Raw genomic sequence first — 23,487 nt, forward strand, 5'->3', positions numbered from 1 at the left:
GTGGCTGCTCGCCGTGCCTTCGGCGAGCCTCCGTTGATCCCGAAGAACAGAAGCTTCTCCGGACGGAAAGGGGTAGAAGGATGTGGCCGGCAGGAGAAGGCGAGAGTAAAGACTCTCAGCAGCGCGTGGGGCATTTCCCGCCCGTTGGGAGGGAAGTGCGTCTGTCAGAGGAGGGATGGGGGCTGCTGAAAAAGAGAGTCTCTGATGGAAAGCACTGGAAACATTTTATGATAGACTCCTGCGTCTCTGGCCGTTTGAAAAAGACCAAGGGAGGGTGCCAAAAGGGCTGAGTCAATCCCTGGGTAGGGAAGATCCCCTGGAAGAGGAAATGGCAATCCACTCCAGTATTCTTGCCCAGAAAATCCCATGGACCTAGGAGTCTGGTGAGCTGCAGTCCATGGGGTCGCAAAGGGTGGGACACGACTGAGCACGTACACAGCAGTCTTCCGGTCAGGTCTTCCCCTCGTCCTCAGCATCGGTCCTCAATGAGTGAAGCGGAGGGCAAGTCATGGAGGGGCTCCTGACCTCTGGTTTCCTGCAGCACCTGGTGTGTTTTGAGGGACCCTTGGACACCCCTGCGTTCCTTTAGGGCCTTGCTCCTCTGGCACTGTCGCCAGTAAGGAAGCCACGTTTGCGGGATCCTTGCGCTCCTGGCCTGCAATTCTGGACCCCACTTCCTCTCCTTACCCTCAGTTTTCCTCCCTCACCAGGTTTCCCTGGATTACTGGGGGAGATTATTCTTGCCTTTTAAGGGGTTCAGTGTAATTGGTACCACTTGTACCCAGGCATTTAGCTCAGTAAACTGGAACTCATCCTTGATTCCATCCTGACCCAACCCTTACATACTATAATCCTTCAGCAAGCCCTGAGTGCTCTGCCTCCCAAACAGGTGACAAATTGGTCCTCCTCTCCCATGTCCACAACCATCATTCTGGCTCAGGCCACCATCATGTCTCACTTGAATGATGGTGGGAGCACTCTGAGTGGTTCCCTGCCCCTCCACTCCACTCTCCATACAGCGCCAAAGGGACCTTCCTAAAATGTCAGTCATGTCATGCCTTTCCCCGGTTTAGATCCTGCAGTGGTTTCCAACTACTGCACTTGCCATCAAATCTAACTCCCTTGGGAATTCCCTGAGGATCCAATGGTAAGGACTCTGAGCTTTCACTGCCAAGGGCGCAAGTTCCACCACTAGTCAGGGAACAAAGCATGGCCTAAATAAATAAATAAGCTACCAAGAACTAAACCCCTACCCCAAACCTGTAGGAAGGATCTGGCCCTGCCCATCTCTTTACCTGTCTCTGGCCTCCCTTTGCAGCTTGGTTGGGAAGCAACCACATCCTTCTCCACCTTTGGCTGTCCGCATAAGTTATTCCCACCACTTGGAATGCTCTTCCCCCTTCTCACACGCGGGCACCTTCTCTTCCTAGGGCTCAGCTTCAGGTGCCCATCCTCAAATAGGCCTTCTCTGCCTCCCTGCTCCAGGCCCCCTCCCCATCATCCAGCTAATCTCTTTCTCCGAGTCATCCACAGCACTTGGCACAACTCAACATTATTTCACATGTGTCTACTTCTGTACTGCCCCTAGGATGTCAGCCCCGTGAGGCCAGGACTGAGTCTGTTGTGTTGGTTACTGCATCACCGTACCTCCCACAGGGCCCGGCCCTCAGCAGGTGATCAGTAAGTACGAGTTCAGTGAATAGGTGTGTGATCCAAGTGAAACTGAGTTGACTCTGGTTGCCTCTTAGCACGGTGCTGTGATTGATTAAAACTTCCAAGCCCTGCCCACAGTCCTACCCTTCCGTGGATGATAGCTGTCACCCCACATTTTGTCCAGTCCACCACCCCCCAAACAAAGAACCTAGCATTCATTATTCTTCTCCTTATTTTACTCCTCCTTCCTGGATCTCACCCTCTCTCTTTTTTATTCCAGTGAGAATCAGCCGAGCCTTCATGGCTTCTTCATTGCTTCCCCAGCCGTTTGCCTGAGCAGCCCAGTTGGAACAGGAGATAGATCCAACACTCCCTGGAAGGCAGGAAGGGGAGCTGTGACTCATTGAACAGCCAGGTCTCTGCTTCTGACTCTTAAGGGGCTGTAGGGTCCTGTAGCCTCCAGGCTTTGGAGCAAGGCTCTGGGGGGAGGAAGTTGTTGTCTAGTTGCTCATTCGTGTATGACTCTTTGCAACTCCATGGACTGCAGCACACCAGGCTTCCCTGTCCTTCACCATCTCCCGGAGTTTGCTCAAATTCATGTACGTTGAGTCAGTGATGCCATCCAACCATCTCATCCTCTGTTGCCCGCTTGTCCTTGCCTTCAGTCTTTCCCAGCATCAGGGTCTTGTCAAATGAGTTGACTCTTCACATCAGGTGGCCAAAGTTTTAGAGCTTCAGCTTCAGCATTAGTCCTTCCCATGAATATTCAGGGTTGATTTCTTTTAGGATTAACTGGTTTGATCTCCTTGCTGTCCAAGGGACTCTCAAGAATCTTCTCTAACACCACAGTTAGAAAGCATCAGTTCTTCAGTGCTCAGTCTTCTTTATGGTCCAACTCTCACATCCATACATGACTACTGGAAAAACCATAGCTTTGTCTGTAGGGAGGGAGGAGACAGAAATGCTTTTGGACTTCTGATGAGTCTTTCCTAAGCTATATGTATGTGTGCGTGCGCACACACACACCTGCCAAAGCCAGGAATCTCCTGACCCTTCTGAAGGGCTCAGACACCAGAAAGGAGCTTAGAGCTGGGAATCAGGAGTCCTGGGTCTCTGGTCTGTCCTCAGCACTGACTCTGCTGTGACTTTGGGTGAGTCCCTCCCGTGTCTGCGACTGTACAATATGGTTGGTGGCATGAGATGCCCCTTCCCAACTTGATGTGCCGAGATTACAAGGGGCCCTCTGACTGCTCTGAGCCCCTCTGCTAGCCACCCCCACTCTGGGGAAGAGCTGGAACTGGCAGGCCTGCTCCCCCAGGCTGTGGGGCTGGAAGGGAGCTCTCCCATCGGAGGTCAGGCAGCCTCTCCAGGATGGCAGTTGGCGTAGCCAAGAAGGCCTTCCAGGTCCAGAAGGGAGGAGGCACAGGGGACTCCAGCGCTGCTCACAGACGGCCTCAGGCAAGTCAAGGCCCTTCTCTGGGTCTGTTTCCTCCTTGATAAAGTGAGTGGGTTGAATGAGATGATGTCTCAAGAGTTTTTAAAACCCCACGTTCTTACAGTCTTCACCATACCCCACATTAGAGATGGCCTCCTGCAAGTACACAGTATGTGATTATGTGGGAGTGTGTGTGCGTGTGTGTGTGTGTGTGTGTGTGTGTGTGTCTTGGGGGTAGATATGAAATGGAGGAAGGTGGTTACCATTTCAAACTTCGAAAATAATTATCTGTCTGGAAATTTCAACCACTGCTTCTCACCCAACTTGTTAGGTTTGAAATCACAGAATCCTCAGAGCTCAGTAATTCATTCATTTAACACATGTTAGGACTTCCCCTGTGGTACAGCGGATGAGAATCTGCCTGCCAATGCAGGGGACATGGGTTCGATCCCTGGTCCAGGAATATTCCACATGTCGAGGGGCAGCTAAGCCCGTGCACCACGACTACTGGAGCCTGCCAGCCCTGGAGCCCATGCCCCACAAGGGAAGCCACCAGAATGAGGAGCCCGCACACAACCAAAAGTAGCCGCCGCTCATCGAAACTAGAGAAAGCCCTGGAACAGCAAGGAAGACCCAGCGCAACCATCAATAAATAATTTTTAAAATGTACATTTCTAATAGAGTCAATCTGAATACTGGAGAAGGAAATGACAACCCACTCCAGTGTTCTTGCCTGGAGAATCCCAGGGACAGAGAAGCCTGGTGGGCTGCTGTCTGTGGGGTTGCACAGAGTCGGACACAACTGAAGCGACTTTACAGCAGCAGCAGCAGCAATCTGAATACACACTAAAAAACAAACGTGTTAGACACACTTTTCTAAGTGTGGGAATGAGAGTCCAGGACAAAAATCCCTTCCAGAGGGCCTGACGCTGCCGAGGCTGGGCTGTGCACACAAGGGAGATGGGTTGTGCGTGGTGACGCTGGGGTTTCCCGGTGTGAGAGGGAGTTCTGAGCTGACGGGCACTGAGCTGATGGGTCTGTGGCACACCAGGTGCCTCCAGCCCTCGGAGGCAAGCCTGGCCTGGGCCTTTTTTTCTTCCCTGGCGTTTCTCCCAGCAACCAGAACAAGCTTGGCACGTAGCAGTGGTTTAGTAAACGTAGGTCGGATGACCGAAGAGTGTCGGATTCTGAAAGTTCACAAGACTTGAAGCCACGTTTGTCTGTTGAGGTGGACCATGGGGTTCTAGGCCCTTGTGTGCCTGAGTCTGAATCGTGGCCTCATCGCTTTCAGGTTCTGTGCAAATAAACGCTTTGCTTTTATATTCTCTGAACCTCAGTTTTCTCATCTGTAAATTGGGGGAGGAACAGCTAACAGTCCCTATCTTAGAGGGCCGTGAAGATGAACTTTCTCAATGTTCATAAAGCCCTTTGTCCGCACGGTCAGTGTTGCTGTTCCTCTGGTTACTGTGTCCTGGCTCCTCTGTCTTTGGAGTGTCCCCTCACGATATTCTGGGGTCGGGACCAGGGACTGAATAAATCATCAACACGGCTGAGGCCAGGGTGAATCCACACTAGGAACTGGGAGGGACCGCCCCCCACAGTGACTTCACAGAGGAAGGGTCTGGAGGCCAGGAACTGGAGACTGCTCAGAGGGAGAGCTTAGGTAGGGGTAGGAGTCAGCCAGCCCCGGGAAGAGGTGCAGGGTGGGGGCCTTTTCCCCGCTTGATCCTGGGCCCTTGGCGTGCCCTCTGCCCCCCGTAGGGAGAAGATGAGCCCTTGCCATCTTGGCCAGCTGCTGGGGGCTGGCACTGCCAGGCTCTGAGCACAGCTGAGACACCAGGTCCCTTCCGTCTGCAGGGCTGGAGATGAAGGGGAGAGGAGATGGAATTTTTCAAGGCCGCAGATGGGAAGGGGAAAGCTCAGGCTTGTTCACCAGAACCTGGCACGCTGGAGTTACAGGGCCCCCTCGGAGCGCAAGTGAGGTAAGTTTAGGACAAATCAAAGGCAGCGTGCTTCCCCCAGCAGGGGAGGACTCGATGGAACTCATTACACCAAGATGTGGTCTCGGCTGGAAATAGAAATAGCTTCACAAAAGGTTTAGATAAATCTGTGGATGACAGCTCCATTCATGGGTTAGAAGGGAAGGAAGCTGTCTGGGGCCTCCTGGCCCGTGGAGAAGACATCAGGGAGATGACCTGGCCTCCCTGAGACCACCCCCAGACCCCTGTTGGAGGCAGGCTTCAGGCCCCGGGGACCCGGGAGGCAGCGTCCACATTCCTACCGCCTGGAGCCCAGTCTGACTCCCAGGCTCTTGCCTCAGTGTCCCCAGCGCTTGCCGTCAGCTGTCTGGGGAGCCGTGGGCACTGCCAGCTCTGGGAAAGTGGCCCGGCCCGGCTGTGCCCTCAGGGACCAGCAGAGGGAGACAGACACCGTGTCCAGTCCCTGCTTCCAGCTCAGAGACCAGGCTGCCCTGGGGAGGGCAAGTGGGCGCCCGAGGGTCCCTGGTCGGTGTCCAACACTGCGCTAGGCACCCAAGGGAGAGGGGCCCCAGGAGCCATCTTCCCTGGCCGAGGTGGGCTTACTACAGTGCAGGGGGGAGGAGGGACTTCAGAGAGCTGAGGGCAGGGCAGGGAGGAGACCACTCATCAAGAGCAGGGGGGCTCTGCAGCCATCTTCCCTCTGTCCCCGCAGACCCCAGCCCCTGGTGGGCAGGGTGCGGCTCTCCGTAGGACCATGCTGTCCCGCAGATACATATAGGAGGTGCTTCAGAAAGCCTTGGGGTTGACTGGGCCCCAAAGACCCGAGTGCCAGCTCCTCCCCACCCGGGAGCCCTTTCCAAGCCAAATGTGGTTCCCCAACTGCTTGGCTTTCCCCAGCCACCCTCACAGTTTCCCTTGACATCTTCCTGACCTCTGACCCCTGCCTTCTGGGCACCAGAGCCCTTCTTGCACCTGTCTGAGCTCTTGAGCCCTGGTTTCATTGAACAAGTTTCGCAGCGGTCAGCAGCGGAAGCTGACATGTGTTCAGGGTCCTCTGCCAGGAACCAGGAGGTGGGCCCCGGAGAGGTGTCTGTGGGGCCAGGGATGGGGGAGCCCCTCGCAGGCAGAAGGGGGCTGGCACCCGGCACAGCTGGGGGGCGGCGGGTGGCTCCCCTCGTCGCCCCGGAGCTCACTGTGCCTCTGTCCATCTTGCAGCACGCTGACTGCCTACGAGGAGGCCGTCCAGGAGGCCGAGGCCAATGCTCAGGACCTGCTGGAGGAAAGTTGAGCAGCTGCCCAGCTCCGGAACTTTCCAGGGTTCCGTGTCTGTGCCTGGTGTGGGGTGTCAGAGTGGGGGTGCTGGGGACAGGGCTCAGGAAGAAGGCCAAAGGGAAAGAACAGAAGGTGCAGGCAGATTAACATGGGGCTTGCAGGGGTAAGGGGTCAGGGGTCAGGGCAGCATCATGAGCAGAGATGGGAGGACAGAGCGAGATAATATTAGTATGTAACATTGTTGCGTGCTAAGTGCCAGAGGTTTGACTTGTGTTAAGTACTGTGTGGGTGCTAAGTCGCTTCCAACGTGCGACCCCATGGACTGTAACCTGCCAGACTCCATGGGATTCTCCAGGCAAGAATACTGGAGTGGGTTGCCGTGCCCAGTCAATTATCCCTTATTCTGAGGAGGATACCATTATCATCACCCTGTTTTATGCAAGAGAAGACAGAGTGTGAAGGGGTCAAGTGACTCGCCCAAGGTCACGCAGCTGATGAAGGCAGCTCCCAGCCGTGCTGGGATGGCCCCAAGGAGGTAGCAGCTGCCGGCTGTCCTCTGACCCCCCGGGGGCTCCTGTGCAACCCAGACAGTCTGGAGAAAGACGGAAGGAAGAAGGCTGGTGGGAGGGAGGGGACCGGCAGTGACTCAGCAGGGCAGGATAAGGATCTTCCAGCCCAGGGAGAGGTAACCCCACTCCTCTGCCAGGGGAGACGGAGTCACAGAGCCCGCGGCATGGGTTGGCCAGGGCAGCGGAACATCCCGGAGAATGGTGGGCGAAGCTCCTGGCGGACGGACGGAGGGGAGCAGCTGGGGACATCCCTTCTGCCCTGCCCTCCTCACACATCCATCACCCTGACATCCTTGCAGACGGGGGAGCGAGCCCCCCCAACTCTGCCTCACCCCACCCCCACAGGGCAGGGCAGAGGCAGGAAGCAGCCAGGTTCCTCTCTGCTGCTAGGAGGCAGGGGGCTGGGAGCGCGGTGTCTTCAGGGGGCCCAAGCTGGTCCAGGCCCGGGTCCTGGGGTTTCCGCTGACATCACAGCCAGCTCAGGGTGAGGCAGGGCCCTCTGGACTCCTGCCCTTGGAGGAAAAGGGGGCATGCAGGCTGCCTTTCCTCCCCCTCCTGCCCGCCGTGGCCCCTGCACCCTGAGGGGGCGCTCATCCTGGGATGTTGCAGACCGCAGAGTCGGCCCTCTGGAGGCACAGGGAAACCCTTGTCCTGCTTCTGTGGGCAGGCCGCCATCTGACTCCAGGCTCAGCGCTCATCCCATGGTTCTAACTCCATGCTCTGCTCATGGAGTCTACTGAAGGGACGCAAGTGCTCCTGGCTGGCGCCTCTCACCGACCCAGGAGGCCCACGTGGGGTGTCTGGCCCATCAGTCATGGGTGGGGGCTGTGGGCAGGAGAGCCCAGGTCTACTGCTCCAGGCACACGGGGACTCTGACCCAGAGGGCGTGCTAGTGTCCTGAAGAGACCAGAGGCGCCCCAGGTTGGATGCCTCCTAGCCACTGACTTGATGGACATGAGTTTGAGCAAGCTCCGGGAGTTGGTGATGGACAGGGAGGCCTGGTGTGCTGCAGTCCATGGGGTCAGAGAGTCGGACACGACGGAGCAACCGGACTGAACTGACTGAGCCAGGGGGTTCTCAGCACATGCTGTTGTCTCTGCATCCAACCTCTTCTCTTCTCAAGAGTCCCTGCATGGTGGGTGTGGTGAAGAGGGAGCCGTGCTCAAGGCCAACAGTTCTCAATTCCAGCCCTGGTTCTACCTCCTGGTGTGACTTCAGCCAAGTGGCTTCATCTTACCAAGCTTCAATCTTCTCGTGTATCACATGGGGAAACACCAGTTCTTATTATCTAGGATTATTGTAAGAATGGAATGAAATCATTCACATAAGCCTTCGCACAGGACCTGACTCGTGGTGAGAGCTCAGTGAGTTTTGACACTTGGCATGAGTTAAGCCCGAGAGGTGCAAAAGGGTAGCGTGTCACTGAGAAACGCCAGGCATCGCAGCAGGCTGGCAGAGTCTCTGGGGTGGAACCTGCACCCCCCCAACCCCAGGGCCTCTTAGGGTTCCTGTCCTCTTAGGGCTCTGTGTCCCTGGCGCCTGGCATGGAGCAGGAACTCATGAAGGTTTGGTGAACAAAGAGATGAATGAATGAATGGATGGATGTCCTTACTCACTTCCGTGGCTTCTCCAGTACTTCACTCCTGTTCACCCACCAAGAGGGCACAGACCAGAGCCTTCCCCCGACATCCCAGCGGCCAGGGTGCCTTCAGTGTCAATTCTGCAGCTGTGTGGTGTCTTTGGGGCATATAGACGGCCTTCCCTGGGGGTGCCAGTTATGGGGGGAGGTGGGGAGGCTGGAGGGAGGGGTGGAACCCTAGCCCATCCCTGAGTCAACACTGACTCACCCGCACCCCCTTGGAGGGCTGCTCAGTCATCTCTGGGTGCCAGCCCTGCCCCCTACCCAGACACACCCTTTGAGGCCTGACCGGCTAAACCCTGCGGATGGTAAGGAGTGAAGTCTGGAAGAAGGCCAGTGAGGGCATCAGAACAATATCCCCCTCATCGGCTCACTGATACTCCACCATGCCCTGGGGAGGTGGTCATATCCCATTCCTCGGAGAGGTGATGGGCTTGTCCCAAGGCCATGCCAGCCAGTTGGAAGCCCAGCATCCTGACTCCCCGTCCTGCACTCCGCCCGGCCTCAGCCTGTGGGACCTCAGGGCTTCAGCCAGTGGTTATAGCCACCCCTCCTGCCATCCAGCCACACGTCCACCCAAAAGCTCCGCCTCCTCTCAGAGCTGGCCTTCCCTCTGATCTCAGTTTAATGAGTGTCCTTTGTCACCAGACTCTGAAATTCTTGAAGGCAGGGGTGGGTTTTCCTCTGTCCTTTACAAGACCTGGGGCTCAGGAAATGCCTGTGGGAGCCATCATGGGACAGATGGATCTCCGAGGGCCACCCCCCCTCATCTCGCCTCTGCCCTGCCCCCACCAAGCATCTCAGATGGTGAGAGCTGGAAGGGCCCGGGAAATCCTCCCTGTCTGAGAGCCACGGGTGAGCAGTAACTGCCCCCAAGGTCTCCACCTGGAAATCAGAGGGCAGCCACCTGTGCCTCGGCCACCCCACACCCCTGCAGGGGCTCTCGGTTCTCCACCCCTCCCTTCTACCTTCCCCACCCCCACCCCCACCCCCACGTGCCCACCCCCTTGGGGATTTGGGAGAATAAAGGCACTGTCTTTACTCCAGCCCCCACCCCGGCCCAACTGGCAGCTCATCGCCGGCATGCTGCCTTTGCCCAGACATGGCAGAGGGGCACTGGCAGCTTGGAGATGGAGATGATTTTCCCTTGGGCAGTGGGGAAGACGGGGAGGGGAGCGGCTTGCTCCCCCACCCCACCCCCCAGGTGAGGGGAGAGGGCAGGGCTGCAAGTCCAGACAAGAGGCAGAGGGAGAACAGGGCTTCCCCAGCTCATGGGGTCGGGGCGTCCAGCCCCAGGGTGGGGGGGCGGGGCGCTGTGTGGAAAGCCACTTATCCTTGCACCAACTGGCCTGGGTCCCCATTCCAGAGCTGCAAACCTCAGTTCCTACAAACCAATGCTTTCTAGCCTCCCGAGGTGAACATTTGCCGGGGTGGGGGTGGAGGGCATGGACGTGTCCCTCCCCTTCCACTGCACCGGTTCCTCTTCCTTCTTCGGGTCGGCCTCCCCCTCCTTCCTGCTCCCACCTACCGATTTGCCTCTTTGTGTCTCCTCTTTCCTGCCCTGTCCCTTCTCTCTTCTCCCTCCTCTTCCCTCAGCGCCCCCCTCCTTAGCTCTCCTCTCCCTCCTTCCCCTTTCTCTCCTGGCCCCCTCCTTCTCTCCCGTGTTGGGGCTGCTTTCTCCCTGACTCAGCAAGGTGCTTTATAAGGTGCTGAGGGGCTCGGCCAAATCCAAACCACATTGTCTGTGCAGACACTCTCCGCAAGGAGCAGGCTGCAAACCCAGGGAGAAGGGCTTGAGCGGCTCCCCTCTTCCCCTCCCCCGCCCCCCTTCCTCCAAAAGGGTAGCTGCTAGGAGACCTCCTGGCCAGCCTCAGTGCCTGTCACCCACTGGGCATCTGCCTCCTTGACCTTGGCATGGGCATCAAAAGATCCTCGGCTCGCTGGCCAAGAATGTCATTGAAACTCCAGCATTCTGGCTGGGGGAGGGGCGGGAGGAGGCCCCCCTGAGCACTTCTCCAAGGGTCCCCCCAAGGCAGGTTTCATCAGAGCTGCTCCTGACTCCCAAGAAAAGCCCCTGCCCCCCACCGCAGGCCATCTCCCCTTTCCCAGCTCTTTTTCTCCTCGTTTAGGGTGGAAAAAAAAAGAAAGAAGAGGGGGAAAAAAAAAAAGAAAAAAACCCAACAACAAAGTCTGTCCCACTCCAGTGAGGTAATTGAAAACAAACTTCTTCCCCACCCCCCCACCCCCCCACCTCAGTTCTGGAAGTGCAGAAAAGGGAAGAGCTGCCCTGGGAGCCCTGCTCTGGGCAGGACCGTGCCTCCTTCTCTCACCCGCCTCAAGGGGTGAGGGCAGGGCCGGCAGGGCACCTTTCTTTCTCTGGGGGCACCAGGGCGGGCATGGTGGGGTGCAGGCTCTGATGCCGTTCTGAGAGGAGTCCTCATGCAGGTCTGGCCCACCACCACCTCTCCCTCCTCCAGGCGGCAAATAGACCACAACAAAAGCAACTTACTACCAAGTGATTTAATTGGTGGTCTGGCTTTAGAGCACTCAAGCCTTGGAGACCAAATGACCAAAGAAAAGTCGTGGAGTGGGGATGTCTGCACGCCCTGAATGGGAGCGTTTCCTCTGCACTCTCCTTGGAGTCCTCTGTGTGGGGAGACAGGGAGACCCTCCAGGGAGGGTCTGGGCTTGTGGGTCCCTAAGGGATCCCGCCTGGCGAGTCCCTGTCCAGTCCCGAGGGAAGGACGGACAGAGGGGCACTCCGCAGCCCAGCCACCCCTACCCCACCACCCGGAAAGCCCACAGCCCCAACCCCAAAGGCAGCAGAAAGCAGAGTCTTCATGGGAAAGCATCTCACAAGTGGGGACTCTGGGTCTCTCCGTCGCCTTGCACCCGAAAGGTCTCTCTGAGTCACCCCTGAAGCCTCTGGTGTTGAAACTGGTCCGGTGCCTCTGCTGATTAATGAATTACTAGTCCCCCACCCATGAGCACTCTCCTGGCCAGGGGCAGGAAGAATGAAGAACCCTGTGAACTGGAGGGAAGAGCCCTCTGCCAAGTGCCCTCTTCTTCCCTCCGCACTGGGCAGTGGGCCTGTGGTGCCCTCTGCCCGCCCCCCCGGGGGGCGGGCATTGTGAGCCGGTTAGTCACCTGCCCCAGCCCGAGCGCCTCGCTCAGCCTCGGCGTTTGGAAATGGGACGGGCGGCGGGACAATAGGCAAGGGGGGCGGTCAGCCCAGACAAAGGGCAGCAGGAAAAACACCATCACTTGCTTCGAAGCCAGCTCGCTGGCATTTGGGAGAATGTGTCACTGCGTTTACTCGGGGTGAGGGGGGGGGGCGGGGGACGGAGGGGTGGGGAGGTTAGAGATGCTGAGGCAGAGGTAGGGTGAGAGCCGGACCCCGCCGGGCCGGGGCCGGCGCCCCAGGCCGACACCCAGGGAGAAGAAAAGGGGCGGCCAGCTCACTCCCCTGCCTCTGGGGAGTTTGCCGCCGGACGGATGCCCTCCCGCCCCCTCCCCCAGGAGGCCCGGGGTGGTACCGCCGCAGCCTCGCCTCACCTCACCCCCCCTCGGTGCTGTGGGAGGGAGAGGAGCCCCAGAAGCCCTCCCTTCCCTCCTCCCCCCTCCTCCCCCCACCCCGGGGAGGGCCGCTACAATTTGTGGTTACAGCTTTACACGTCAGAAAAAAAAAAGTTTGCAGAATGTCCCACACCGAAAAAAAAAAAAAAAAAAATCCGAAACCGAGCGAAAAAAACCTGCGAGTGGGCCTGGCGGATGGGATTATTAAAGCTTCGCCGGAGCCGCCGCTCGCCCTCCCACTCCGCCAGCCTCCGGGAGAGGAGCCGCGCCCGGCCCGCCCGGCCCCCAGCCCCATGGACCTCCGAGCAGGTAGGAGCCAGGCGTCCGAGGCCCCGGCCCCCGCCCCCGCCCGGCAGCCGCCAGATCCGGTTCCCGTCCTTCCCCCGGGGAGTCCCGAGCCGGGGCCGGGCTGGGGAGCCGGGCGCTGCCCCCGCCCGCGGGGCTCGGGCCGGGGCGGGGGGGCACGGCCGGGCGCCCTCGAGAGGGGCCGGGCGGGGACGCGGCATTCCTGGAGTCCGCTCGGCGGGGCCAGGAGGTGGCCGGAGCGCGGCGGGCGGCCCGGGCGACCCGCAGACCTGGGAGGCGGCCACCTGGAGCCCGGCGAGGAGGGGTCCCGGGACCCCAGAGGACCGAGCCCCGCGCCAAAGTCGGGAGAGCGAGTCCGAGGAGGGAGCGGGTCTGCGGGAGGAGACGGCGCGCGCGGAGGAGGAGGGGGCCGGGAGAGGAAGCGGGCGGGAGGGAGGGGGGCTCGGGGGAGCCCGAGGCCGGGCCGGCGGGAGGCGAGGGGAGGCCGACACCTCGGGCCGCGCCGCTCTCCCTCCCCGGCCCGCCGGGAGGGGAGGGCGGGAAGGAGGGCGGGCGAGCGGAGAGAGGAGGGCGGAGGGCAGAGCCGCGCCGGGCTGGTCCGGGCCGGGCCGCGGGAGTCGCGGCTTCCTCGCTGCGCGCCGCGCGGCCGGAGCCCACCATGCTGCCTGTGGCGGGCGAGCCGGCGGCAGGTAGGGGCCGGGCGGCGGCCGCGAGCCCCCCGGGCCGGCCCGCGGTGGCCTGGGAGTGATTAGTGCGGGCGGGCGTGGCGGGGTGGGGGGGGGGGGCGGTGGCGGGCGCAGCCCGGCCGGACCGGGCAGCAAAGTCTGTCACCGGCCGGGGAGCGGCGGCGGCGGCCGCTCGGCCCCGGCGGCCCGCGGGAGGGCGGGCAGGGAGTGGACGGCGCGGGAAAGGGCAGCGGCCCGGCCGAGCCCGGAGCCCCGGCGCCCCCGGACCCCGCCCCCGCCCCCGCCGCCGGGAAGGGAGCGACCGGGCGGGAGCGGGCCGGGGGCGGGGCCGGGGGCGCCGGGGCCACACAGGGGGAAGGCGACGCCGCCGCCGCCGCCGCAGGGAGGGGGCCAGGAGCGAGAGGTCACCGCCGAGGCGAGGGGGGCGGGCGAGCGGGCCGAGCCCCTCGACGGAACCCCCAGGCCTCGGGCCTCGCCAGAGTCCCCTCATCCCGGCTCTCCCCACCTTCCTTCCCAGCGACTCCGCTCTGCGCTCCAGATGCCCTCCCCAGACTCCCACCTCCCAGAGGACGCGTCCCCGCTTCCTCCTGCGCCCGGCCCGGCCCGCCCCGCTGGGGTAGGAGGGGGCTGCCGGGAGGGGAGGGGCGGCTGGAGGTCCGGCTAGGCCGGCGCGGTCCGAGCCTCGGAGAGCGCCTGTGCGGGGCGGGGGGCCACTGGACGCGCTCCTCGGTTGGGCGGTCTCTGACCCTGACCCCTCCGGGCTGACACCTCTGTGCTTTCCCTGTCCCCACGGAGCCCCTCCCCGGCTGCGGGAGCACAAGTCTGCCCTTCCCGCGGGACACGGGGATACACCGCCCCCCACCCCGACAGAGCAGACCCGGTGCCCCCACTGGCTCAGACACGCTCGCTGCCCTGGAACCAACCGGGGGAGGAAGGAGGCAGCAGGCAGCAGTGGCAGCGACTGTCCCGCCGCAGCAGCCCCGAGGTCTCCCCTCCCAGCCGATGTAATGGCTCCTTTTCCCCCTGGCAGAGCCCTGCGCGGGCCGGTCACACTTTTGCACACCCCCCTCGGCACTAGCTACTCTGTTAGTGACACTTCACATTCCTCCCCACAATCCCACCTGTCTATTCACACTCTGGCTCCTGCACGCTCCCCGAGCCCCTCCCACACTCTCTGGATAACAACACCCTTTCAAGCACACCCACACCATTGCTGGACTATTTCCTTCATTTTGCGCTACCCTCCACACACACCCCTCCGCGCCCCCCATGCCTGCTTTCTGCCCGGCTCCACCCAGGGTCCTCTTGTGGCACAACCCCGACCCTCAACTCCAACAAAAGCCCAACTCCTGGGGTGGGAACACACTCCTCAAGGCTGGGAGGCGGCCGCCCATCTGCTTCTTTCCCTGGGCCTCAGTTTCTCCTTGTCATTTAGGCTGGAAGAGAAGGGCAGGGAGGGGTCTGCTGAAGAGGACAGCAGAGCCAGAGGGCCACGTGGTTTGAAATTTAGCTGCACAGTGGGACCCCATCACACAAGCCCAGCCACTGGATGGGCTGGTGACAGAGAGGTCTCCTGACTTTGGGCCCACCCTTTACCTACTCCCTAAGCTGCTTCTCAGTTGCCTAGGAGATAGGGAATCTAGGAGAGATGGAAGGGAGAGAAGGAAGACAGCGGAGGTGCAGCCAGCCCAGAAGACCAGGAAAGCTGGGCTGTTCCTTTGGGCCTTTCTCTGAGAACAGGGGCTGGGGGTGACCCCCAGGGCTGTTCCCTGACTCTCTCACCACCGTGGACCCAGCACCCCTTCAGTGGCTGCGTTCCCGTGGTGCTCCCCCACTGACCCCTCCGAGGTCACCAGGGTGCTGAGCCTGGCCTGGCCTCAAGGCAGGGCCTTCACTCTTGCTTGGACCCTCAGCCCAGCGCCTCTGGGCAGCGCCTCCCAGCTCCTACCTGTCGGGCTGACGGCTCTGAGCCACCAGTCCAAGGCGCAGAGTCTCCTAGCTGACCAGCCCTCCCCACATGACTGCCCTGGCTCGTGTGCACTGCTGAGCCCCCTATCTTTCCCGACTAAGGTCAGACTGGGGGAGACGGGCTGAGGGGGGCAGCTGCCTAGAGACATGCGTCCATGTGGTCTGCCTGCCTGTGCAGCCATGTCAGGGTGGCCATGCGCGTGCGTGGGCTGAGTGTGTGTGTGTGTGTGTGTGTGTTCATGAGGGGGGCCTTGGTTCCCAGGGCCCAGGGATCTGGATGGAATTAGGGGCTGGCCGGGGCGGGGGCCAGGATGGGGGGGTGGCGGGGGGCCCCCGCAGCAGGAAATGTGAGCTGCTCTCATTAGCTCCTCACGTGCTCAGCCGGATTTATAAACACAGGGGAAGACGGGATGTAAACAATCAGTGGGCAGCAGCCAGAGGCAGAGTTGGGGCGGGGGCCGGGCTGGGGGCCAGGGCTGGGGGAGAGGGCCCAGGACACAGCCCCCCATTGCCGGCCCACCTGCACACCCTGGCCTGCAGAGGAGGGGGAGTGTGAGGACTCCAGGGTGCCCCCAGCACTTGCCCTCCTAGGGACACAGGCAAGAGTTCCAGGGCCCACGGCTAAACCACAGGTGTTCTCTGCCCAGACAGCTCTCAGTTTTGCTGCCTGAGAGGTGGGACATCTTGCCCAGAGCAGTGGCCATCCCGACAGAGAGGAGAGCCCTTTGGCCTTCTACTCCCCTCCTGCCTCTTCTCCCTCTGGATTTCTGAGGCTCCTTCCCTCTTGATCCCTCAGATCCTTCAGCTCTCTCCCCCCACCCCCCCACCCCCCCAGCCTTCAGTGACACAGTTACCTCAGAACTGAAATATTCCTGGAAACACCGGCCTTGTCTGGTTAATTTCATGAGCCGTTTTTCTGCCCAGATGACTTCGCTCTTGTTTTTCCAGAGGCTTCTCCCTGTGCCGTCCCTGTGTAGGGAGCCAGTCCTCCCCAGGGATGTCCCACAGGGCCCAGACAGGGAGGGAAGAACAAGGCCCAGAACTGGGTTCCTGACCCCCGCCCCACCCTCTGTGGGCCAGGCAGAGCCAGTCCTCGAACCCTGGCTGGCAGGGCTGCCCAGAGCACGGTGGGGTAAAGAGCCGAGCCTAGCTCCTCACTGCCGATTCTGCCAGGACCCTCGGCGTCATCACTGACTGAGGAGGAGACCGGACTTAGTCCCAGAAGGGCTGCTCCCTGCTCAGCAGGTCTCCAGCCCCTGAAACTAATCCCTCACTGTGCCCATAGGATCCTGGGCACTCAGCCAGACAGCGGCTGAGGGCAGCAGAGGAGAAGGGCCTGGAGTTGTCTGGGGATGTGAAGAACAGGGAATAGAAAGGAACTCAGGGGGACTTCCCTGGTGGTCCAGTGGTTAAGACTCAACACGTGTACTGCAGGGGGCACGGGTTTGATCCCTGCTTAGGGAACTAGGATACCCCTAGTGCTGCTCAGCGCAGCCAAAAAAAGTGGGGGGAGGAGAAAGAAGGGAACTCAGAGTCAGCAAGAGCTAGGGGTGGAAAGGAAGGATGAGGAGAGGACCATTTGGGAGGGAAGCCACAGGCTACAGATGGAGAAGAGGAAGAGGGGAGCCTGTCTCCCCAGGCAGCAGTTATGGGTCTGGCCCTGCCTTCTGTCCTAAAACACACGTGGGTGGGGCACGTGTGTGCGTGCGTGCGTGCATGCACACACACACATATTCTCAAACAAGAGCCCTTCACTCAGGACGGCAGATTCCCTGAGACTAGAGGCACGCTGTTATCACGCTCTATCAGTGCAGCCGGTGCCAATGCATCTGAAAGAGCCAGACCGACCAGCGGGCCACTGCAGAAGGTCCCAGCTGAGTCCTGCCCTCCACAGAGACCTTCCAGACTGTGTGAATCCTAAGCTCTCCGAGGCTGCAACCCTCTCTAAACCCCTGACCCAGCATATGACTAAGTCTAAACCAACCTGGTCTTAATTCTTCCTAACTCCACACTTACCATTACTCTTCAGTACAATCAACTTGTTAAACCTGTATCCAACTTATTTCTGTCAAAGCAACATATATCATTGTAGAAAATTTGACAGGATATAATCAAAACTAAAAAAAGGAAACCACTGTCGACCTCACAGCTCCCCAAGCTCAAAACCCAAACTAGCCCTACTGAGTGACATTCCGTGTATCACCCCATCACACAGCTACATCAACAAATGCACAAACTTCAGCCCTAGCCAACCCTCTGCCTGCCCAAACCTAACCACATCCCCCAGCTGGACTCAAACCTCAACCACACTCAGTCAGCCAGATCCCAATAAACTAACCTGAAACTTTAAAAGGAACCCAGTCCTTAAACCTAACCTAGCCCAGTGCCAATTACAGCCTTACTCTCTCCTAACCCTCATGGCCATTGCCAATCCCAAGGCCCACTGAATCCTGGTCTAGTGCTCTTGACCTTGAACCTCACCTAAAACCTGGGAACATCATGTTTCCCAACGGTCGAGTCTGCCCTCACAGCTCTGACCCCTGGCCTCTGATATCCTGCGGGGCCCAAACTCTTCAGCATCATCAGTGGACAAGCTGCTGCTGCTAAGTCGCTTCAGTCGTGTCTGACTCTTAGCGACCCCATGGACTGCAGCCTACCAGGCTCCTCCATCCATGGGATTTTCCAGGCAAGAGTACTGGAGTGGGGTGCTATTGCCTTCTCTGCAGCGGACAAGTGGGACTCATCAAATACATCACATGCTGTCTCTGCCCCACCCCCACCTTGTTTTCATGGCAGACCGATCCCCAGGTCTCATTCAGGTCTAACTTTCCCCCATCTGATACCCTAGATGAGCATGGGGCAAATCTCACTGCAGCCGGCCTCTCAGAGCGAGCACCACATTTCCTTCAGTCTAATGCGACCCTGCACTTTCCACGCGCCGGAATCAAATCCCGGAATGTACCACCCACCCGAGCCAGCCCCATGTCCTTCAGCCCGCCCAGCCCTGGTGTCCACAGCTACACCTTGCCTCTGACCCTGATGGCCTGACCCTGCGTCCTGCCTCTGGCTTGACTCCCACTCGTGGCTGCCTCTTGTGCGTCCCTCTCAGGGCTGACTTCTCTCAACTTGAATCTCTGAGACGTGCTGTTTCCCAACCCCTGGGCTCCCCCTAAGCTGCAGAGGGTGGGAGAGAAAGCCAAGGGACCGCTGGAACCCAGGAATGCTGATTCTGATTCACATCCCTTGGCCTGTCCCCCCCACGTACGCACACACACACACGTACCCCCACGCACATGGAGACTCTTAGCTGACACACAGATGCTCTCCGGTACCTCCTGGTAGACACACAGGCCAAGTCCTCATCCTCAAACACAAATATGCCTCCATGAGCACACTCAGGCCGGGAAGCGCCCCTCCTCCATTCCGCCTGCTCCCACCTGGTGTCCCACCCTCGCCCCGCTCCCGCCCAAGGTGGGGAGAGACACCTGAGGGGCTGCCAGCTGCCTCCTGGGCCAGGCCACCTCACGCTCCTCCCTGTCCCATCCACAGGGGACTCGTGGGGGATGCTCGCGTGCCTGTGCACCGTGCTCTGGCAGGTCCCTGCGGTGCCAGCCCTCAACCGCACCGGAGACCCGGGGCCCGGCCCCTCCATCCAGAAAACCTATGACCTCACCCGCTACCTGGAGCACCAGCTCCGCAGCTTGGCTGGGACCTATGTGAGTATCCGGGGCCGCTCAGGGGCTGGCAGTTGGGTGGCGAACGGGGGTGGGGGAAGAGAGAACACCAAGAGAGAGGGGGTCCCGGTAAATGACGGGGTGATGGGCAGGGGCTTGGGCTCCCAGCAGTCCCCCTGGCTGGCCCATCTCCTGCCCTCCCTCTTGGGGAAGGTGCCCCCTCCTCCCCATCCCTGGCCCCAGGACTAGGCATGTGGGCAGGCCTCGCACCCGCCTTGGCCCGCTGCCGCACTGGCTGCCGGCCCAGCCGCCCGCCTCCCCCTGAGGGCCGGGGAAGTCTCCTCTGTTTACACCGTGTTGTGGTGTTTCTTGCCCGGGTGGGGCTGGGTGGGGCTGGAGGGCCCCACCCCCCATGCCTGTGTTCCAGCTCGTCTCTGCCCCAGACCTGGGGCCCTGCTGCTCCGGACCCATGGGCCTCCCTTCAGTCTGCCTCTCCCATCCTAGCTGGGCCTCCTAAGGGGGACCTGGGGAGAAGAGGGGCTGTAGGGAGCCCCGGCCAGGAGTGGCAGGGGGGGCTTGGGGTGCGGATGGAGGCTATGCCATACTGATCTGGGTGTGGTCTGGAGGTGCTCAGAGAGCCCAGGAGAGAAGGGAGGAGGGTCGGGGTTGCCGAGGACCGTGGGGAACTGGCCCCTCTTCCCGTGTTCCTCTTCCACATCCCAGACCCTACTCTGGAGCCAGGGAAAGCAGGGGGAGGAGGGTGACGGGGGAGCTGGCTCCAGCCCCAGGATACACCGAGGAAATTAGTTTGTCTCTGAGCTTGTCAGCGTGTGAACCTCCCCCTGGGCCCTTGCCTATCCCAGGCCTCGCCTCTTGCTTCTCCCTCTCTCTCCCAGCTGAGCCGGCTCCCTCGCCTTCTCCCTGGGCCCCAGGCCTCTCCCCTGAGGGTTGGCAAGGCTCTGTCCTCTTCCCTAGACTGTCTTCATACCCTTCCTCCTGCCCAGCTCTTGAGAAGGCCCGTTTCTGCCTCCGGCAGCCCTGCACCTCTGAGCCCTTCTCTGGGGGCGGGGCTCAGCGAGGACTGTGGCCCCTGCCCTCCAACGAGTGGCCCAGGCTCGTCAAGGGGCAGGCGTAGCTTGGGTGCTCCCGGGCCCTCTGCCTTCCCACCCGCGCTCTCTGCCTTCCCGTCCAGGAAACCTCTGCTTGACTCTGCTACCCGCTCCAGCTCCCGACCCTTTTTCTTCCCCGGGCTTCCCCTGCCAAATTTCTTGAAGGAGTGGTCTACACCCTCTGCCTCCACTTCCTCTCCACCCACTCACTCCTTAACCCCTGCAATCTGGCTTCCAGGCCACTGGAACGGTTCTCTCCAAGGTCGTCAGGCACCTCGCTCCTGCCAAGCCCAACGGTGTTCCTGAGACTCACTCTCCTTGCTCTCTGTTTTGCAGCCCTGCTGCTGAGCCCTGCTGCCTTCTCGAGCTCCTCTTCTTGGCTCTGGACTCCCCTGGTCCACCTTCACCTCTGTGGCCTGGCCTCCTGGGTCCTCGGGGCTCCTCTTCCGCTCTGCCCCGCCCCTGCGGGGCGCTCTCCCAAGGCTTGTGCTCTCAGCCCGTCAGCACATCCTTCCTGAGTTTCTCCTGCGTGTTCTTCTCTTTCTGCACTTCTCCATAGGGGAGCTCATCGCCCTCGTTGCTTCAACTGTCACCTCCATGCCAATGACACCCCTGGAGAAACTTAGGGGATGCCTAGCATGGAGACGGGGCCAGTGTCAGGGGACGCAGGAAATAGAAGCTTTGGGGGCGAGCATCTCCCAGCAGGCCAGCCGGCTCCTCCGCCCCCCCCCCCTCCTTCCCCATCGTCCTCTCCTTTTCACAGCTGAACTACCTGGGCCCCCCTTTCAACGAGCCTGACTTCAACCCCCCTCGGCTGGGGGTGGAGACTCTGCCCAAGGCCACTGTCAACCTGGAGGTGTGGCGAAGCCTCAACGACAAACTGCGGCTGACCCAGAACTACGAGGCCTACAGCCACCTCCTGTGCTACCTGCGGGGCCTCAACCGCCAGGCCGCCACGGCCGAGCTGCGCCGCAGCCTGGCCCACTTCTGCACCAGCCTCCAGGGCCTGCTGGGCAGCATCGCAGGCGTCATGGCAGCTCTGGGCTACCCGCTGCCCCAGCCTCTGCCCGGGACTGAGCCCACCTGGGCCCCTGGCCCTGCCCACAGTGACTTCCTCCAGAAGATGGACGACTTCTGGCTGTTGAAGGAGCTGCAGACCTGGCTCTGGCGCTCGGCCAAGGACTTCAACCGGCTCAAGAAGAAGATGCAGCCTCCAGCCACCGCGGTCACCCTGCACCTGGAGGCCCGTGGCTTCTGATCTCTGACCACCCTCTACTCCCCCTCCTCCTTCCAGCCCTGCTCCCACTCTAGGAGGGAGAAACGCGTACACCAACACTTGTTGAGCCAGGAGACAGAAGCCGTGAGCCTCTAGCCTCCCTGGACTTGGAGGAGGGTGTGATGCAATAAGGCCCATCCCCTCCTGGCCTCCCTAAGTCCTACGGGTCTGAGGAAGAGGTGCAATAGGCCCCATCCCATTTCCACAGGACATCATGCTCAAGGGCACCCAGAGTGGCTGCAGTCGGTGTGAGGCTCTTGCAGCTTCCTGCTTCCTGCCCACCACTTGCCAGCGCCCACCCACCCCCTCAAGTGGCACTTCCAGGAAGCATGCCTGTAGGGCAGGGACAGGGGGGCACCATCACATGTGCCTTTCTGGGGTGAAACCCTTTGGCTGCCCTGCTCTCCTTAGATGGGTGTTGCTCCCCCACCCCTCAAACAACTCAATACATCCAGTTCAGGAAACGCACGGTGGCCAAGTCCAGATGGAAGAGATGTGATGAAAAATGGAAGAGGTGGGGTCTGCAATGGAGGTAATACAGAAAGCAGAGGGGCAGGGACAGACTGGACCCAGGGGTCACCAAGGCGATCCGTGGCACAGGGTGTCATCCAAAAGGACACGGCCTTGAATTTTCTTGCCAGCTTCAGGGTGCCTCCCCTCCGCCCCCTTTCCCAGGGTATCTGTGGGTTGCCCAGGCTGGGGAGGGCAACCACAGCCACAGCCACAGAATTTCCTGAAAGTTTACATTGCGGTAGCATTTCAGGGTACGGGGGCAGCTCCCCTAGGCCCTGCCCCCCAGCCCCACCCAACTCATGACTCTTTTAAGTTTGTTGTATTAATATTTATTTATTTGGAGATGTTATTTATTAGATGATATTTATTGCAGAATTTCTATTCTTGTATTAACAAATAAAATGCTTGCCCCAGAACGTCATCTCTTTGCTTGACCTTGCCCCACCCCTGGCTCTCATCCGTGTTCTCCTGGCCTTCCCTCCGCCCACCCCCAGCCCTAGGCTCCCACACCTGCTGATGGAGGGCCAGAAGCCCAAGGGTTAGCCCAGGAGATGCCAAGAGCCGGGGAAGAGGCTCTCTCCCTTGGGTCCACCGGGAAGACGCTCCTGCCCCTCACCCGCCCTCTTCTCTTATTGTTTAGTCCCTCAGTCGTGTCTGGCTCTGTGACCCCGTGGACTGCAGCAGGCCAGGCTTCCCTGTCCTTCACCATCTCCCTGAGTTTGCTCAAGACTCACGCCTATTGAGTCAGTGGACTCAACCATCTCATCCTCTTTCACGCCCTTCTCCTTTTGCTTGCAGTCTTTCCCAGCATCAGGGTCTTTTCCAGTGAGTTGGTCCTTCAAATCAGGTGGCCAAAGTACTGGAGCTTCAGCTTCAGCATCTGTCCTTCCCATGAGTATTCAGGGTTGATTTCCTTTAGGATGGACTGGTTTAATCTCCTTGCTGTCCAAGCAGTCCTCCCAAGTATCTTCCCCTCTGTCACTTCCCTTCCTCCTTCCGGCCTTTGCAAATCCACCTCACTCCCCTGGATCATGTTAGTGGTCCCATAGGTCTGTCCCTGTGCAAAGCTGTCTGTCTGCCCTCTGGCACTCTCTCCAGGTCCCTCAGCTTCCCCAGGACCCCCACCTGTGGCTGCCTATCCGAGCCCCCCTGCAGTAACCCTCACCTTCTAGATACTTTTCATCTCCCAGGAAGTGCGACAGACTGAGGCTAAGTCACAAGCCTCAGCTGTGATTCTACACTTTGCTCTTCAACATAAAATTAATAGAGGTCAGAGAACAACTGACATTGCAATGCAAGCAAATAAGACAGATGCTGTTCAAGGATGTTGTTGTCGTTTAGTTGATCAGTCATGTCTGGCTCTTTGCAACCCTATGGACTGTAGCCTGCCATGCTCCTCTCTCCACGGGATTTTTCAGGCAAGAATACTGGAGAGGGTTGCCACTACCTTCTCTAGGGGATCTTCCCAACTCAGGAATCAAAGCCTCGTCACCTGCTTGGCAGCCAGATTCTTTACCATTGAGCCACCTGGGAAGCCCCAGTCAAGGATGACCTAAGCTCAAATTCCGGGTCCATAACCTACCAGCTAGGTGACCTTGGACAAATGATTTAAAGCTCTCTATTGTCGAGTTTCCCCATCTGTAAAATGGGTAAAATTAACACCCTTATAAGAATGTTGGAAGGGATAAGAGACACAATGAAGGTAAGATGCCTGGCTGAGGCACCAACGATCCATAGTCACAGATGACTGATGTCAGCATATCAGGATACTCTGGTGAAGAGCTGCTGGGTGGATCAATGGGCTAATTGTTCCCAGGTAATACGGGGATATT

The 23,487-nt window shown here is 59.8% G+C and overlaps 1 protein-coding gene across 6 annotated transcripts; it reads left to right on the forward strand.

Moving 5' to 3' along the window:
• The first annotated feature begins 12,276 nt into the window (after positions 1-12,276).
• On the forward strand, positions 12,277-22,071 carry CLCF1 (cardiotrophin like cytokine factor 1). 6 transcript variants are annotated; one of them, XM_061162675.1, is made up of 4 exons: positions 12,287-12,432; positions 13,633-13,731; positions 18,633-18,799; positions 20,630-22,071. In XM_061162675.1, the coding sequence occupies exons 1-4, from the start codon at positions 12,417-12,419 to the stop codon at positions 21,122-21,124; spliced, it is 777 nt and encodes a 258-aa protein (XP_061018658.1). In that variant the 5' UTR covers positions 12,287-12,416; the 3' UTR covers positions 21,125-22,071. The 6 variants fall into 6 exon arrangements, with proteins under 6 accessions (XP_061018680.1, XP_061018658.1, XP_061018700.1 ...); XM_061162717.1 differs by lacking the exon at positions 12,287-12,432 and adding an exon at positions 12,633-12,769; XM_061162663.1 differs by lacking the exon at positions 12,287-12,432 and adding an exon at positions 13,066-13,118.
• The last annotated feature ends 1,416 nt before the right edge of the window (positions 22,072-23,487 follow it).

This window comes from Dama dama, chromosome 2 (genome assembly GCF_033118175.1).
Source record: "Dama dama isolate Ldn47 chromosome 2, ASM3311817v1, whole genome shotgun sequence".
Taxonomy (NCBI): Eukaryota; Metazoa; Chordata; class Mammalia; order Artiodactyla; family Cervidae; genus Dama; species Dama dama.